The sequence below is a fragment of the Hemicordylus capensis genome, chromosome 4 (genome assembly GCF_027244095.1).
Source record: "Hemicordylus capensis ecotype Gifberg chromosome 4, rHemCap1.1.pri, whole genome shotgun sequence".
In the NCBI taxonomy this organism is placed as follows: Eukaryota; Metazoa; Chordata; class Lepidosauria; order Squamata; family Cordylidae; genus Hemicordylus; species Hemicordylus capensis.
In genome coordinates this window covers 78,607,248-78,622,476 of record NC_069660.1, presented here as the reverse complement: position 1 = coordinate 78,622,476, position 15,229 = coordinate 78,607,248, and the positions used below count along the sequence as shown (strand labels likewise).

General features: G+C 46.6%; 1 protein-coding gene and 1 long non-coding RNA gene across 8 annotated transcripts in view; one reads left to right on the top strand and one right to left on the bottom strand.

The window, feature by feature from the left end:
• The window catches only part of KIF21B (kinesin family member 21B), a 110,062-nt gene that overhangs the window by 34,464 nt on the left and 60,369 nt on the right, over positions 1-15,229 (bottom strand). For all 7 annotated transcript variants that reach the window (XM_053244835.1, XM_053244837.1, XM_053244838.1 and 4 more), the window contains exons 12-16: positions 14,872-14,953; positions 7,694-7,808; positions 7,043-7,234; positions 5,699-5,898; positions 3,504-3,611 (exon numbers count right to left, since the gene is read on the bottom strand). In XM_053244835.1, coding sequence (XP_053100810.1) covers positions 3,504-3,611; positions 5,699-5,898; positions 7,043-7,234; positions 7,694-7,808; positions 14,872-14,953 — 697 coding nt within the window. The remainder of the gene's footprint in view (positions 1-3,503; positions 3,612-5,698; positions 5,899-7,042; positions 7,235-7,693; positions 7,809-14,871; positions 14,954-15,229) is intronic.
• The window catches only part of LOC128322822 (uncharacterized), a 53,136-nt gene continuing 39,216 nt past the window's right edge, over positions 1,310-15,229 (top strand). The window contains exon 1 of the long non-coding RNA XR_008306019.1: positions 1,310-1,517. This is a non-coding gene — a long non-coding RNA (uncharacterized LOC128322822). The remainder of the gene's footprint in view (positions 1,518-15,229) is intronic.

The following is a 15,229-nucleotide window of genomic DNA, read 5'->3' as shown; positions in this document are numbered from 1 at the left end:
GAGGATCTTACACACGCAATCTCAATGGTAGCAATGTCAGACTGACTTCACTGAATCTAAATCTTCATCATTATTTAGCACATTTTTATATTGCAAAAAACAACAACAAACCAACAACTCAAAATACCTAGCCAGTTTACACGACATTAAAACACAAAAATCAAAACAATTAAATAACTTTTTTAAAAACTAAAAATCTGGTTACATAGATTCTTTTACCAGTATAAAGGAAGAGAGGGAAGGAAGTAGTCTTTTTCAGATTTGAAACTACAAAACACTCAGCATTCCACATAAAAGAAATCCAATGGATCCAATTCATACCCCACTTGCCCAAAGCAGGCCACAGAGACCTGACACATCCAACTTTCACACTGAGCCCCCAAAGGAGGACTAATCATAGTCTTCTTTAGCAGTTTGGTGCTAGAGAGATGCTGCAGTTAGAGTTAACAAGCAGCCCTTGCCTCACATTTAAACATCCACCTATCTCCTTCCATCTCATTTTAAAGGGCTGGTCAGAATGAACAATAGTTTTCCCTCTCTTTCCCCAATACCCTTAATGGCAATTTCAAAACATCCTCCCTTATTCTTTTCCCACTAGTAGCTGCATATGCTGCCCGTTATCGCAAAGGCCTGCACTGGAGGATACAGAGAGCCAGCTTGGCTCAGAATGCACCATTTGGTGATGTGATAGGCATCAGCAGAGGGCACTATCTAGTGCTGTGAGGATTATGAAGCAGGCTTATTCCAATTCTTCCTCTTGTCACTCAGTGTGATCGCTGACCAAAAATTAATAGACAGTTACAGAGCTAGTAGGGATTGTAAATTATAAGAATAGCACTGAGCTTAGCAGCAGGACAAGGGAGCTCTAGTCACTTAATATTCATCTCATTGTCCAGATACTTAGGTTAACCCTTGTGGCATGGCTTGGCAAGTCTAATCTTTCTTTATCAATTATCCTGAATGGCTGTCAGAAATTGCTGTTCCCAGAAGCACAAGCTCCTGACAGAACCCTAGAGAAGGCCTGAAGTTCAGTTTACCTCCTGCTTCTGACAGGTTTAACACTTCACTATGGCGCAGCGGGGAAGTAACTTGCCTAGGGAGGAAAAGGTTGTTCGAATCCACACGCGTAACAACGATTGGGCAAGGGGAGACAGTTGTCTGGGGGCCCCACTGCCTGGAGGGGCCCCCCAGAGGCACCTCACGTGACTCCCCATTGCCCCCTGCCCAGCCCCAAGGCCCCTCAGCCACTTGCCCTGTTCGCCGTCTCTCCAGCTTGTTCTCCTGGCCGGCAATCGAGGCAGCAGGCCAGCTGCAAAGAGCTCCTTTTCTCCCGCTTCTCAGCTGATCGGCGGGTGGGCGGGGCTTCCACTGAGGCCTCCGTGTAGGCCTCTGTGAAGCCTGAACTCGATTAGGGCCCAAGCCAGCCAGGAAGGAGGAGGCAGCCAGAGTGGCCACCACTGGTCTCTGCAGCAGAAGAACCCTTGCTGCCCTGCCCAACCCAGCCCAGCATTTGCCAGGTAGAGTGTGAACTCCTTTTTGTGGTTACCTTTCCCCAGAGGCGTAACTAGGGAAAATGGCACCCGGGGCAAGCACTGAAATGGCGCCCCCCCACCGCACCCCCCCAACATACTACATTATACTTAGGTTTTTCCTCACAAGCGCCCACCGCCACCGCCAAGCCAGGCCACTGACTGGCCGCCAGGTGCCAGCAAAGCAATGGGGGGGGCGCAGGCGGCGTGGAAGGGACCGCTCATGGGGAAGGGGGCACCGACACGCTTCCTTGACTGCTGCAGCGCTGCTGCACTGAGCAGGAAACATTTGTATTAACAAATTTTTTTAAAAAAAATTGGTCATGGTGGCGCCCCCCACGTGACCAGAAAAGATGGCGCCCGGGGCACGTGCCCCCCCTGCCCCCCCTATAGTTACGCCTCTGCCTTTCCCACCCCCCCACCCCGATATATAGGGATCTGCTTGCCATAGGGCTTTGATATGGGGGGTGGGACTGACAAGTCTCTGAATATTTATTTTAAAACAGCTTGGAAAATTTGCTGGCTTAGAAAAAAACTATCTAAAAAGTCCTATAAGTGGCTTGTTTCATGGCAGAAAATTACAAAAACTATTGGAACAAACAGTATTATATTTATTTTATTCATTCATTCATAAATACACTTATGTTCAAATTGTTTTGCAGCCCAGAAGGTCTGAGTGAGAACTGTGAAGCATGTGTGGTGCTTTTATTTTATTTTTCTTGTGTGTGAACTGCTCCCCAATAACTCGCAGGGACTTTAGGGTAAATCTGGCCAACATGTAAATGAAGCACCTCTATTCCAGAGGAGATGTGTGTTAAAGGGCTTTAAAAGCCCCATGTGAAAAACCTCCTGGAATCAAACTTGACTGAATTTGTTCAGAATTCTGAGAAAACAAACATAGGCTCACCCTGCATGGTTGAAAGTCTCATTTGCTAATCTGCAGTGAGGGGGCCATTTTAATAATTTGTCTTTCTAGTGTGTTCTAGGCATTAAAAGTAGCACAGATGTATAGTACTCAATGTATATCACTATATATTGTGATGTGTGCGTGTGTGTATTCAGTGAAATGTATTTCCAGGCAGCATACTTATTTTGAAATATCAGACTTAAATCCTTGGGGACCTGGGGTGTGCGGAGGCCCTGGACTTTGAAGGGGGGGGCATTTTAAAATCTCGTCTCTGGGCCCACTCCAACCTTGCTACGTCCCTGTTCGAATCCCTGCTGGTATGTTTCCCAGACTATAGGGAAACACCCATATCGGGCAGCAGCGATATAGGAAAATACTGAAAGGCATCATCTCATACTGCATGGGAGATGGCAATGGTAAACCCCTTCTGTGGTCTACCAAAGACAATCACAGGGCTCTGTGGTCGCCAGGAGTTGACACCGACTCGAAGGCATAACTTTACTTTAAAGTAGTTCACCTCATCTTCTGAACTGTTTGATGGAAAGTCATCCAATTACGAGCTAGGCTAGAATGTCCAATTTATGGAATGTTTCCCAAGCAGTCCTTTTGCTTATCCCCCCCTCCCCCGCCACCCTTAAATAGATGAAATTGCTAATATTTACATACATCATCTAGGGTTTTAAAAACAGGATGAGATATGCATCTACATGAATAAGATCAAAGTCCAAGCAATACTGCGCCAGCTTGAAGGTTTAGCAATTGACTGCTATTGGCAAGGACAAAAAGGAGGCACTTCTGTGTCCTCAGAAAAAAAATCACAGTATTAATTCCATTGGGGTTAACCTCCTGTCGTGTACCCTTTTCTGAATTACCACATATCTTCTTCAGGATGGCATCACATTTCAATGGAGCCATTTGTAGATGTAGATGCTACCAAGTTAGGTAGGCATCAAATTGGTTTACCTTTGCATGACTACCCTGATCTTGTTGGGCCTTTCTTCCATTCCCCTCCTCCAATAATCTATGGCTCTGCTTGGGAAACGTTCCCCAATGTTGAGAATGCCCACCTCTTGCCTACGCTGCTCTTTCTTCAGCTGAGCAATCTCTCGGTTCCTCTTGGTCTCAGCCAGTCTCCTCCTCTGCTGCTCCTCACGCATTTGTTTCATTAGTGCCACCTGCAGGTAAAAGGGGACAGGCAGAATCAACATTAAACATAGCTGGAGAAATGGGCTCTCTGATAAGTTACCAAACACAGGGACATGTTGGCTAAATGGGGATATAAACAGAATAGATTGGTTCAGATTAACTTAAGTGTAGGACAGCTGGTGGGGTGCCAGGTTTGGAAGGGCAGAGGGGTCTGGAGTCCCTGCTAAGACTGATTGCTGGGTGTGTGTGTGTGTACTCCACAGATGATCAGGCAAAAAGACTGCTATTGTAGCTAGAACTGATTGATAAAAGAGCAGAAGAGGATCCTCTAAGATCCGGCAGGCAGCTGCAGAGCTTCACTTCACATAGGACACATAGGAAACTGCCATATACTGAGTCAGACCATTGGTCTATCTAGCTCAGTATTATCTTCACAGACTGGCAGCGGCTTCTCCAAGGTTGCAGGCAGGAATCTCTCTCAGCCCTATCTTGAAGAAGCCAGAGAGGGAACTTGGAACCTAGATGCTCTTCCCAGAGCGGCTTTATCCCCTGAGGGGAATATCTTGCAGTGCTCACACATCAAGTCTCCCATTCATATGCAACCAGGGCAGACCCTGCTTAGCTATGGGGACTAGAGATGAGTCCGGACCGGTTCGGAGGCCATTGCAAAGGCCTCCGAACTGTCCGGACCGGTCTGTCCCCTGGCCGGTTCGGTTCGGGTGGGGGGTCTCCCCTTAAGGGCGGGGAGGGTTTACTTACCCCTCCCGCCGCTTTGCCCCCTCCAGCGCCCGTATTCTTAGTAGAAGCCGCCCCTTCTGCCTCCTCCAGTGCCAATGCCGCCTGGGCGCGCGCGCGGCTTTGCTTTAACAAGTTCCTTTTGCTGGCGCTGAGGGATTAAACACCAAACAGAAGCCGGCAGAGCACCGCGCCGGCCGGCGGCTCCCCCATGCTCAGCCGCCCAGCAGCCACTGAGAACGCCCAGGGAGGACGCGCCGTCGCCGTCGCCGACGCGCCGCGGCCCCCAGGCAACCCTCACTTCCGGCCTCCATGCGACTTCCCTCAGCATACAGAGTGGCTGCATTCTGCCACTCTGTATGCTGGGGGAAGTCGCATGGAGGCCGGAAGTGAGGGTTGCCTGGGGGCCGCGGCGCGTCGGCGACGGCGACGGCGCGTCCTCCCTGGGCGTTCTCAGTGGCTGCTGGGCGGCTGAGCATGGGGGAGCCGCCGGCCGGCGCGGTGCTCTGCCGGCTTCTGTTTGGTGTTTAATCCCTCAGCGCCAGCAAAAGGAACTTGTTAAAGCAAAGCCGCGCGCGCGCCCAGGCGGCATTGGCACTGGAGGAGGCAGAAGGGGCGGCTTCTACTAAGAATATGGGCGCTGGAGGGGGCAAAGCGGCGGGAGGGGTAAGTAAACCCTCCCCGCCCTTAAAGGGAGACCCCCCTTCAGTGCCGGTCCGGACCGCTCCGGACCATGCACATCCCTAATGGGGACAAGTCATGTTTGCTACCACAAAACCAGCTCTCCTCTCACTTGCCTTGGGAGCAGAGCTTCACTGTGGATGGAGGAACTAAGCTAAGCCAGTGATGTATTTTTTGTAGTTGTGTGTGTAGGAGAGAGAGTTGAGGTTGAAGGTGGAGGGACTGAGTGAACAGAGAGCTTTTTGTTCCTCTATCATTCTATAATATTAATGAAGCATATCTTTTCAGTAAAGTTGGGATCCTATTTGAATTAATATTTTAATTTAATTCTGGATCCATTTAAGCCTGCATTCACCTTTGAAATAGATACAGCAGGCTTATAATCTAACTGCCCAAATCATGTCCAGGTTTACTCAGAAATAGGCCCACTGAGTTCAGTGGAGCTTATTCCTAGGAAGGATACGTAGGCTATCAGCTAATTAAATAAATAAATGGTTGTGCTGATCTCACAGGACAAATGACAAGGCTATTTCTCTGGAAAAGGAAGGAAGAAAATAACTATTTTATCATGTTATATTTTTCAATAAATGCTCTCCATTACTGGAAGCATCTCTGTCTCTAGATTCAGTTAGAGAAAAGCCCAAGCAGACCATCTGAACTGAAATCGTCACAGTTTTGCAACATGTCTCAGTCCAAATACCTTGGCTTTCTTCATCTCTGCCACTTCTGCATTTAGCTTCTTCAGCTCTCGCTCATATCGAGTTTGGTTCTTGAGGAGGCGAGCATGCTCCTTCTGGGCTGCCTGCAACTTCTGCAGGTCCCTATTCATCTCCCTTAGTCGCTTCTCATAGTCAGCTTTGATCTTGTTAGCTTTTTCTTCTGTGTAGCATTCCATGGTACCTAAAGGCAAGGGGAAAACACTGAAAGTGATGTAGAACTTTCTGCACAATTCCACTCAACGCCAACATCACTGAGGTCAGGAGGACAGTTCCTAATGTTTTCCTACTGTAAATTTTTAGATGAAAATAAAGTAGAAGGGATCTCTGGAACACTCACGGTGAATTGTAGCTATATATAAAAACAAATGAAGGTCGATTCACAGTAACTTTAACACATCATCTACACATGGCAACTTTATGTTTCTGGTAACTAAATTTCTTATTCTACATCACTAGAAATCTCATAATCCCCTGGAAGTACATGACTGGGTGGTTGATATGGGGATCTCAGTAGCAGATCTACTTTAGGAGGAACATGTGGGACAGTCCTCTTGAGACTGCATCACTTCAAAATGCAGTTTGGGGAATTTCATGATTAAAAGTTACTCCAGTTGCCTGTCAAAAGCAGTAGCTAGCATAGCAGAGTGATGAGTTCTAGGCTAGCCTTCTCGCCAACATAATCATTGTCTAGGGACATAGAAGCTGCCATTTACTGAGTCAGACGATTGGTCCATCTAGCTCAGTATTGCTTACACAGACTGGCAGTGGCTTCTCCAAGGTTGCAAGCAGGAATCTCTCTCAGCCCTATCTTGGAGATGCCAGGGAGGGAACTTGGAACCTTAGAGCAGCTCCATCCCCTAAGGGGAATATCTTACAGAGAAAACACACATAGTCTCCTTCATATGCAATCAGGGTGGACTCTGCTTAGCAATGGGGACAAGTCATGCTTACTACCACAAGACCAGCTCTAGAATTCATATTCCTGAAGGGAACTGGATTTCATACCCATGTCTGACACCTTCAATCAGCAAAGCTCTCAACACTGGTTGTGGGTCACTAGCACCTGACATTCCAACATTAAAACTTCCATCTTTCCATCAGTAGAGAAAAGTAGTATTAAAACCATCCCTGAGAAGTCCAGCTAATTTTGGGGTGCAAGACATTTTATCTCAAGTTCTGGGGCCTCAAACTAATATCTATATGCCTAAACCACAGGCTTGATTGGAAATCCAAATGCGAGGAACTTCTATTCCTTAAGTACAGGGTCACTACAGATGATGTTTGATCTGCCAAAATTCCATTATCCCCAAGCAACATGTCCTTACTGAGATTCTGCAGGACCCTGTCCCTTTCTTGCTGGGTGTCACGGATCTTGTTCTGCAGCAGAATCAGCTTCTCCTCATACTGATGTTTCAGGGTTTGCAGGCGCCGTTGGCTGTTCTCCAGTTCATCTATTAGCTTCTGTTTGATCTCAATCTCACAAGTCAAGTCAGCCAGGTCAGCCTGGAAATTTGCTGCTATATAAAGAGGGACAAAAAGTTCAACAATTGGAGGGGAGTGGGATATAGACTTATTACAGACTAGGAAAGAGAAAGATTTCTTATGGGATTGGATGGGAAGAAAGGAGGCCTAACCTGCAGGAAAGATCTTTTTGCTGAAAGGAACTTGGGAATGGCCACAATGCTAGCTACAGATGAACACCAGGAGGGCTGTGCAGTCAGCATTCCGAACCTCAGCTAAATAAAGGTCTTTCTCATCTCTATATATCCTGGTCTGTGTGCTGTGCATTCACCTAGATCCCTACAGAGGATCTATACTACCAAGCACTGTCCCACATGTACCTTGAAGCCATCGTATTTATTTATTTCTCTATGTAAACCGCTTTGGAAACTTTTGTTGAAAAGCATATATAAATGATGATGTTGTTGTTGTTGTTGAAAGAGACAGTCCTTTAACATGTTGCTGCAAGCGCTTACCCTTTTCTTCAGGGTCTGAGTCAGAATCCACGAGGCTTTCTTCACTTCCTGAATCCTCTTCCTCTTCTTCCTCCTGGCCACCTTCTTCCTCACAGCCACTCTCATCCCTTTCCTCCTGAAGAACAGGGTAGAGGGTGCATAGTAATCAGAAAAAGGCATACTAATGCTGTAGATCACTTCATGATATTATAGCTCCAACTGTGCCTCAGGCTCATATTTGGCAGTTCACCCTTCATCTTCCTTGGTTCATTTGTTTATTTCTATGGCTTACAGCAGACCCTTATTACTTTGCCTGGTGAATTTTGCACTGCTTAGGGAGCTTGTATGTTCCCCAGACTATGGGAAACCTATATTGGGCAGCAGCAATATAGGAAGGTGCTGAAAGGCATCATCTCACACTGCACAGGAGACAGCAATGGTAAACCCCTCCTGTATCCTACCAAAGACAACCACAGGGCTCTGTGGTCACCAGGAGTCGACACTGACTTGAGGGCACAACCTTTCCTTTCCTCGGAAGCTTAAGGGACAAGAATTTTGCACTGCTTAGGAACTCAAGGGAAATGGAAGAATCGGACATCTAAGATAGGAGGCTGCCTTATCCTAAGCCAGACTACTGGTCTACCTAGCAATGCTGATGGCAGCGGCTCTCTGGGATCCCCCCCCCCCAAGAATAGGACCCTTTCCCAAGATTTCAAGAAGTTAAATGATTTTAAAAACAATCTAAAATATATTTAAATTAATTTTAAAAAATGAAAATATTCCTACAAGTGACAATTTCAGTGGAATGTGCAATATCCCATAATACTTTCGGTTCAATGTTAAAAAGTATAAAGTGATGCATTGACTCAGTGCACAAGAGCTGTGAAAAAGGCAAATTCCATACTAGGCCACAGTGTGAAGCAGGATGTTGGACTAGATGGGCCTTGGGCATGCCTGCTCAACTTAGGCCCCCCATCTGTTTTTGGACTACAATTCCCATAATTCCCAGCCACAGTGGCCAATAGCCAGAGATTATGGGAGTTGTAGGCCAACATCTGCAGGAGGGCTGAAGTTGAGCAGGCCTGGACTTGGGCCTGATCCAGCAGGGCTGTTCTTATGTACTATACTATCTTTGCTGTCCTTTACATACACTCTGTATCTAGGCAGCAATACTAGAAGCAGTACAGTATAGAAACAGAAACAGAATAGTATACTAGAAATACTAGAATACAGAAAATTAGGACTTTTAGAGGGAGAACATTCTGCCTTCCAAACAAAACATTAGACAAGGTTCACAAAAGAGTGGAGCAGCACTTTGGGAGGCTTTAGTGCTGTTTATCTCTTAAGTTAAAGAGAAAGTCCTAGTGCACGGGGTTAGAGAGGGATTCTATATTTTTTTTTAAGTTATCCCACCTTGAAATTCCAAGAATTTTCTAGTTAGCTCAACAACTCTAAAATCAACCTTCATAAAATCAGTTAAGTTAAAACAATAAAACTTGCATATAACATATACACAGCTGAATCAGCTCACACACTAAAAGCCTAGGTAACTATGCCATTTTTCTGAACGGTATGCATGTTACTTTGTGCCTAACCCATTGTTCCTCTTTTAAACTTTATTATTCCTACACACATCTTTTTATGGACCCTCCCTGGAAAACAGCCCAATCTACACATAGTTAAACAATTCCTCACCGCAGGGGAAAAAGAACAGACTAAAACCAAGTAATGCAAAGCATTTGTCAACCCAGTGCTGCATTCTGGGTGCTAATTGCTTAATCTCAATAATAAGACCAAGAGACTATTCCAAATATATACTCATTTGCGTTCACATATTAGTAGTGAGCAGTGTTTATGCCCCAGGTTAGGTACTTGGCAAGTCTATAACAGGAGATTTAGATGTCTGCATGGCTGAGAATCACTCTGATAGCTGAGAATGAGGATGATCTGCAAACTCTAGTAATGAAAGTCAAGGAGCATAGTGAAAAAATGGGACTATGACTAAATGTAAAGAAGACTAAACTAATGACAACGGGTTCAGCAACCAGCCTCAGAATTTATAATGGACATTGAAGTGGCGGATAGCTTCTGCCTTTTAGGATCGACCATCAACAGTAAAGGATCCAGCATTCAAGAAATACGCCATGGACTAGCACTTGATAGGGTTGCAATGAAGGCCTTGGAAAGGATATTTAGATGCCATGACATGTCTATACCTACAAAGATTAGAATTGTTCGGACCATGGTTTTTCCTGTGACACTCTATGGGTGTGAGAGCTGGACTTCGAAGAGGCAAGACAGAAAAAGTATTGATGCTTTTGAACTTTGGTGCTGGAGAAGACATTTGAGGATACCACGAACAGCCAGGAAAACATCGAACAAATCAATCCAGATTTTTCACTTGAGGCACAAATGACCAGGCTTAAACTATCATACTTTGGACATATTATGCGAAGACCCAGCTCCCATGAGAAGTCCATAATGCTGGGAAAAGTTGAAGGAAAGAGAAGAAGAGGATGACCAGCAGCAAGGTGGATGGACTCGATTATGACAGCAATGAATGTACCACCTTAAAGGCCAAGTAGAAAATAGATCATCCTGGAGAGAATCTATCTATGTGATCGCTAAGAGTCGACACCAACTTGACGGCACTTAATCAATCAATGGCTGTGAATGAATTGCAGAAAACAGCATTGACTTTCTAGCACAGTTTCTGCCAAGGAGGCGGCAAAGAGTAAGCTCCTGGGCAGACTTTTCCATCTTGCTGCTGCTGATCATCTGCAAGAAGACCTTTGCTGAAAGGACTTTATTGCTGTGTTCCTGCTCTCTTGCTCCTGGCATTTGCCTTGTTGCTTTTGGCAATCTGCCGCCGCCGCCGCCCATAACCCTCAAGTGGTTCCAGTTGTTGAGCTTCTGCAAGAAGGGCTGGTTGGCTGACTGCCCGCCTTACCTCCTCTTCTTGGCCTACTTAAGGCAGCTGTGGCCAATGGCACAGCTGGGCAGCCTGCCTCTAGGTGGCCGCCAAAGGGGGCCAAGCCCTTGGGTGGTGGCAGTAAGAGTCTTTTGAAGGACTTGTGGCTGGTCTTGGGACTGCTTCTCTGTTAGTTTGGCTGAAGGATGTGTCTTAGATTATTAGGTGATGGAGAGGTGGGAGGAGGGGGTTGGCTCCTCAGCAGGAGGTGGCTATTTCAGTGGTGGTGGGGAACAGAAGAAAGAGCAATGGCAGGTCAGCAGGCTGTTACAGGGGAAGGGTAATCTTCCCTGTCAGCTCTTTGACTTTGGGGAACACTGCCAATGACCTGCAGAATCTCACCTTGCTCCTTTTCAATGCCAGGTCAGTCCAAAATAAATCAGAAATTATCCATTATTTGATTATGGATGAGGGAGCCAATCTGGCATGCATTACAGAGACCTAGTTGGGAGAGGCTAGAGGCCTAGTTTGGTCCCAGCTTCTCCCTATGGGTTACTCTGTTGTGGAGCAGGTGAGAGAATGTGGGCAGGGAAGTGGAGTGGCTGTGGTTTATAAAAACAATATATCCCTTACCAGGATCCCTGTCAGAGCACCCACCTATATCGAGTGTGTATATTTGAGTCTTGGGACCAGGGATAGATTTGGACTTCTGTTGGTGTACCAATCACCCCACTGCCCAACAGAATCACTAACTGAACTGTTAGATTTGGTTGCAGAGTTGGTATTAGAGATGCCCACATTGATGGTGGTGGGTGACTTCAATGTTCACTTTGGGACTGAATTGGCAGGAGCAGCTTGGGAGTTTATAGCATTACGGTTAGACAACTATGGGCCTTTCCCATGTGGTCTCAGGTCTGACACATGTTGCTGGTCACACGTTTGATTTGGTTTTTTTATCTGATCAGGGAAGTGTTCTGTGGGTGGGAACTCCTATGCTTTCCCCATTGTCATGGATGGACCACCACCTGGTGAAGGTTCAATTTGCAGCCACTAGCCACCTCTGCAGGGGTGATGGGCCTATTAGGATGGTCCACCCGAGGAGGCTACTGGATCCTATAGGATTCCAGGAAACCTTGAAGGGTTTTAGTGTTGGCTCTGCCGGTGATCCTGTTGACACCCTGGAGGAAAATTGGAATAATGAGCTCACTGGGGTGATAGACTCAATTGCTCCTAAGTGTCTCCTCCGACCCACTTTTAAAAGCTCCATGGTATATGGAAGAACTATGAGAGCTGAAGCAGCTAAGAAGACGACTAGAGTGCAAATGGAGAAGGACTTGATGTGAATCCAACAGATTACAGCACAGAGCACAATTGAAGACCTATGCTCTGGCAATGCTTCTTTGCTGCACGTATTGTATCCACAGGTTCGCATCCAGCAGAATTATTGAGGGTGGTGAGAGGACTTATACAGGCCCTTTACGCTCCGGCTTTGAAACTATCATTGAGCCACTGTGAAGCTTTTAATAAGCTTTTTGTGGACATAATATCTTGTATATATATTATTCAAGCTGACCTGGATTCCATTGTTATTGCAGAGTCTTTAGCAGGGGTATCCAGTAACTTTGCTTGTGGGTTTAAGTTGGATCAGTTTCAGTTTGTGATCCTTGGGGACTTGAAAAAGCTGCTTGGAACTGTGCATCCTACCACCTGTACCTTTTCCAAAATGGCTTATACTATCAAGCAGGGAGATTGTTGTAGAGGGCCTGGTCGAGATCATAAATGCTTCTCTGATGGAAAGCAGGATGCCTCCTTGTTTAAAGGATGCAGTTATTAGACTTCTTATCTACACTTGATCCCTCAGAGTTAGGCAATTACAGACCTGTCTCCAATCTCCCATGGTCAGCCAAGATAATTGAGAAGGTGGTGGCCTCCCAACTGCAGGCAGTCTTGGATGAAACAGATTATCTAGACCCATTTCAAACTGGCTTTTGGGCAGGTTATGGGGTGGAGACTGCCATGGTCAGCCTGATGGATGATTTCCAAAGGGGAATTGACAGAGGGAGTGAGACTCTGTTGGTCCTTTTAGATCTCTCAGCAGCTTTCAGTGCCACCAACCATGGTATCCTTCTGGATCGCCTGGGCGGGGGCCAGGCATAGGGGGCACTCCTTTGCAGTAATTCCGCTCATACCTCTTGGGCAGATTTCAGAAGGTGTTACTTGGAAACTGTTGCTCTATGAAGTGAGAGCTTTTGTATGGTGTCCCTCAGGGCTCCATCTTGTCTACAATGCTTTTTAACATCTACATGAAACTGCCAGGATTTGGTGCAGAGTGTTATCAGTACACGGGTGACACCAAAATCTATTTCTCAATGTCAGTTTCATCAGGCAATGGTATAACTTCCCTAAATGCCTGCCTCAAGGCAGTAATGGGCTGGATGAGGCATAACAAACTGAGACTGAATCCAAACAAGACGAAGGTGCTCATTGTAGGAAGCCGCAATTTGGGAAATGGGATAGATCTGCTGGCTCTGGATGAGGTAAAATTCCCCCAGAAGGAACAGGTCCGCAATTTGGGAGTATTTCTGGACCCAACCCAAAATGCAAATAAAATAACCCTCTCTCCGATACCTCAAGTGGAGGTGGTGGCCAGGAGTGCTTTCTATCAGATTTGGCTGGTTCACCAACTATGCCCTTTCCTGGAAGTGAGTGACCTTAAGACAGTGCTGCACATGCAGATGACCTCCAGGCTTGACTACTGCAATGCACTCTACGTAGGGCTACCTTTGTATGTAGTCCAGAAACTGCAATTGGTGAAGAATGCTGCTGTCAGATTGGTCTCCAGGAAGAATGCTGGAATCCCAAAGAGACCATATTACTTCAGTTTTAAAAGAACTACACTGGCGTCCAATAGGTTTCCGGGCAAAATACAAAGTGCTGGTTATTACCTATAAAGACCTCAATGGCTTGGGCCCAGGGTATTTAAGAGAATGCCTTCTTAGTTATGAACCCCGCCACCTATTAAAATCTTCAGGGGAGGTTCATCTGAGGGTGCCGCCGGCCCATCTGACGACAACTCAAAGGCGAGCCTTCTCTGTAGTTACCCCAGAGCTGTGGAACACATTTCCTGCTAAGATCTGAGCTGCTCCATCCCTGTTTGCTTTTAGGAACCAGCTGAACTACACATCTCTTCAGCCAAGCCTTTTAGCTATTTAGCAGTTTTATGGATGGGTATTTTAACTGGAGAGCCACCTAATGGAGCAGCGGGGAAATGCTTGACTAACAAGCAGAAGGTTGCTGGTTCGAATCCCTTCTGGTACTATATTTGGCAGCAGCGATATAGGAAGATGCTGAAAAGCATCTTCTCATACTGTGCGGGAGAAGGCAATAGTAAACCCCTCCTGTATTCTACCAAAGACAACCACAGGGCTCTCTGGGCGCCAGGAGTCGAAACTGACTTATTTGTTTATTTGATTTGATTTTTATACCGCAAACCCGGTTTTTATACTGCAAATGTGCTCCGGATTGGCCACCCACACAATTGCTGGCTCCATGACTGAGCCAGCGGGGGCTGGGGGGAGCGTGGGCCGATTGTGAGTAGCCGCGGCTCGACTCCCGGCTCCGCGGGTCTCGCCAGCATGCCCTGCACGATCGGCCCACGCTCCCCCCAGCCCCCGCTGGCTCAGTCATGGAGCCAGCAATTGTGTGGGTGGCCAATCCGGCCACCCAGGGCTCCCTCCCTGATTGTGAGCGGGGAGAGTGGGCTTAGCCCGCTCAGCTCACCAAACCAGGTCTCACCGATTGTGAGACCCGGCTCACTATGTTCAACACACATACAATCTGGCCAACAATCAGACTAAAATAGCGCTGGTGCCCTGATGTGAAGCTGCTTCAGGGGAGGGGCAATTTTCAGGGGGAGAAACTCTCCCTGGTACAGCATTTGCCTCTATAAACACACATGGTACCTTGAGAGAGCTGAGGTGTGTGGCTAAGGAGTGTGCCAGTGTAGAGGCAGAGCTAAATGGCACATTCCTGTTTGCTCTGTACTTGGGTACACTGTACCCAGATTGAACAACATCCAAACAGGGCTTCAAGTGTCCTTCCAGTTGCATGTTTGATCCCAGTGCTGCATTGATTCCTTTCAACATCCTCAAAGTTCTGCTATAAAAAGCAATTTGTGAAATTATATGTACAAGTCATGCAGATCTGAGTCTGCCAATGTATGGCATACCTGTTAAGACATCCAAAAGAGCACAGAAGTTACAAGCATGTGAATAGCAAGATGTCTTACCTCTTCTACCTCATTCTCATCTGTTTCATCTGCCTCGTCTTGCTGCAGTCTCAGCCTCTTTTTAAACCCTTCCTTCTCTGGGCTGCAGAAAGGAGGGTAATTTTAAGTGAATACTTCTTCATTTTTATTCCACTTCTTAGAGCCACCAAAGTGACTAACAGAAACAATGGGTAGCATCCAGACGAACCCTGCCCTCACATTAGAATGTTTTGTGCATGCAGTGATTTTGGCCAAATCCCCTTCCCTCCATTACCCCCAATGCCCCTGAAAATATGTCCCTGGAGGCTGGGGGACCCTCAGGGACATATTTGGGGGGCAGGGAAGGTGGGGTTCAACACAAATATGTGCTTAAAAGGTT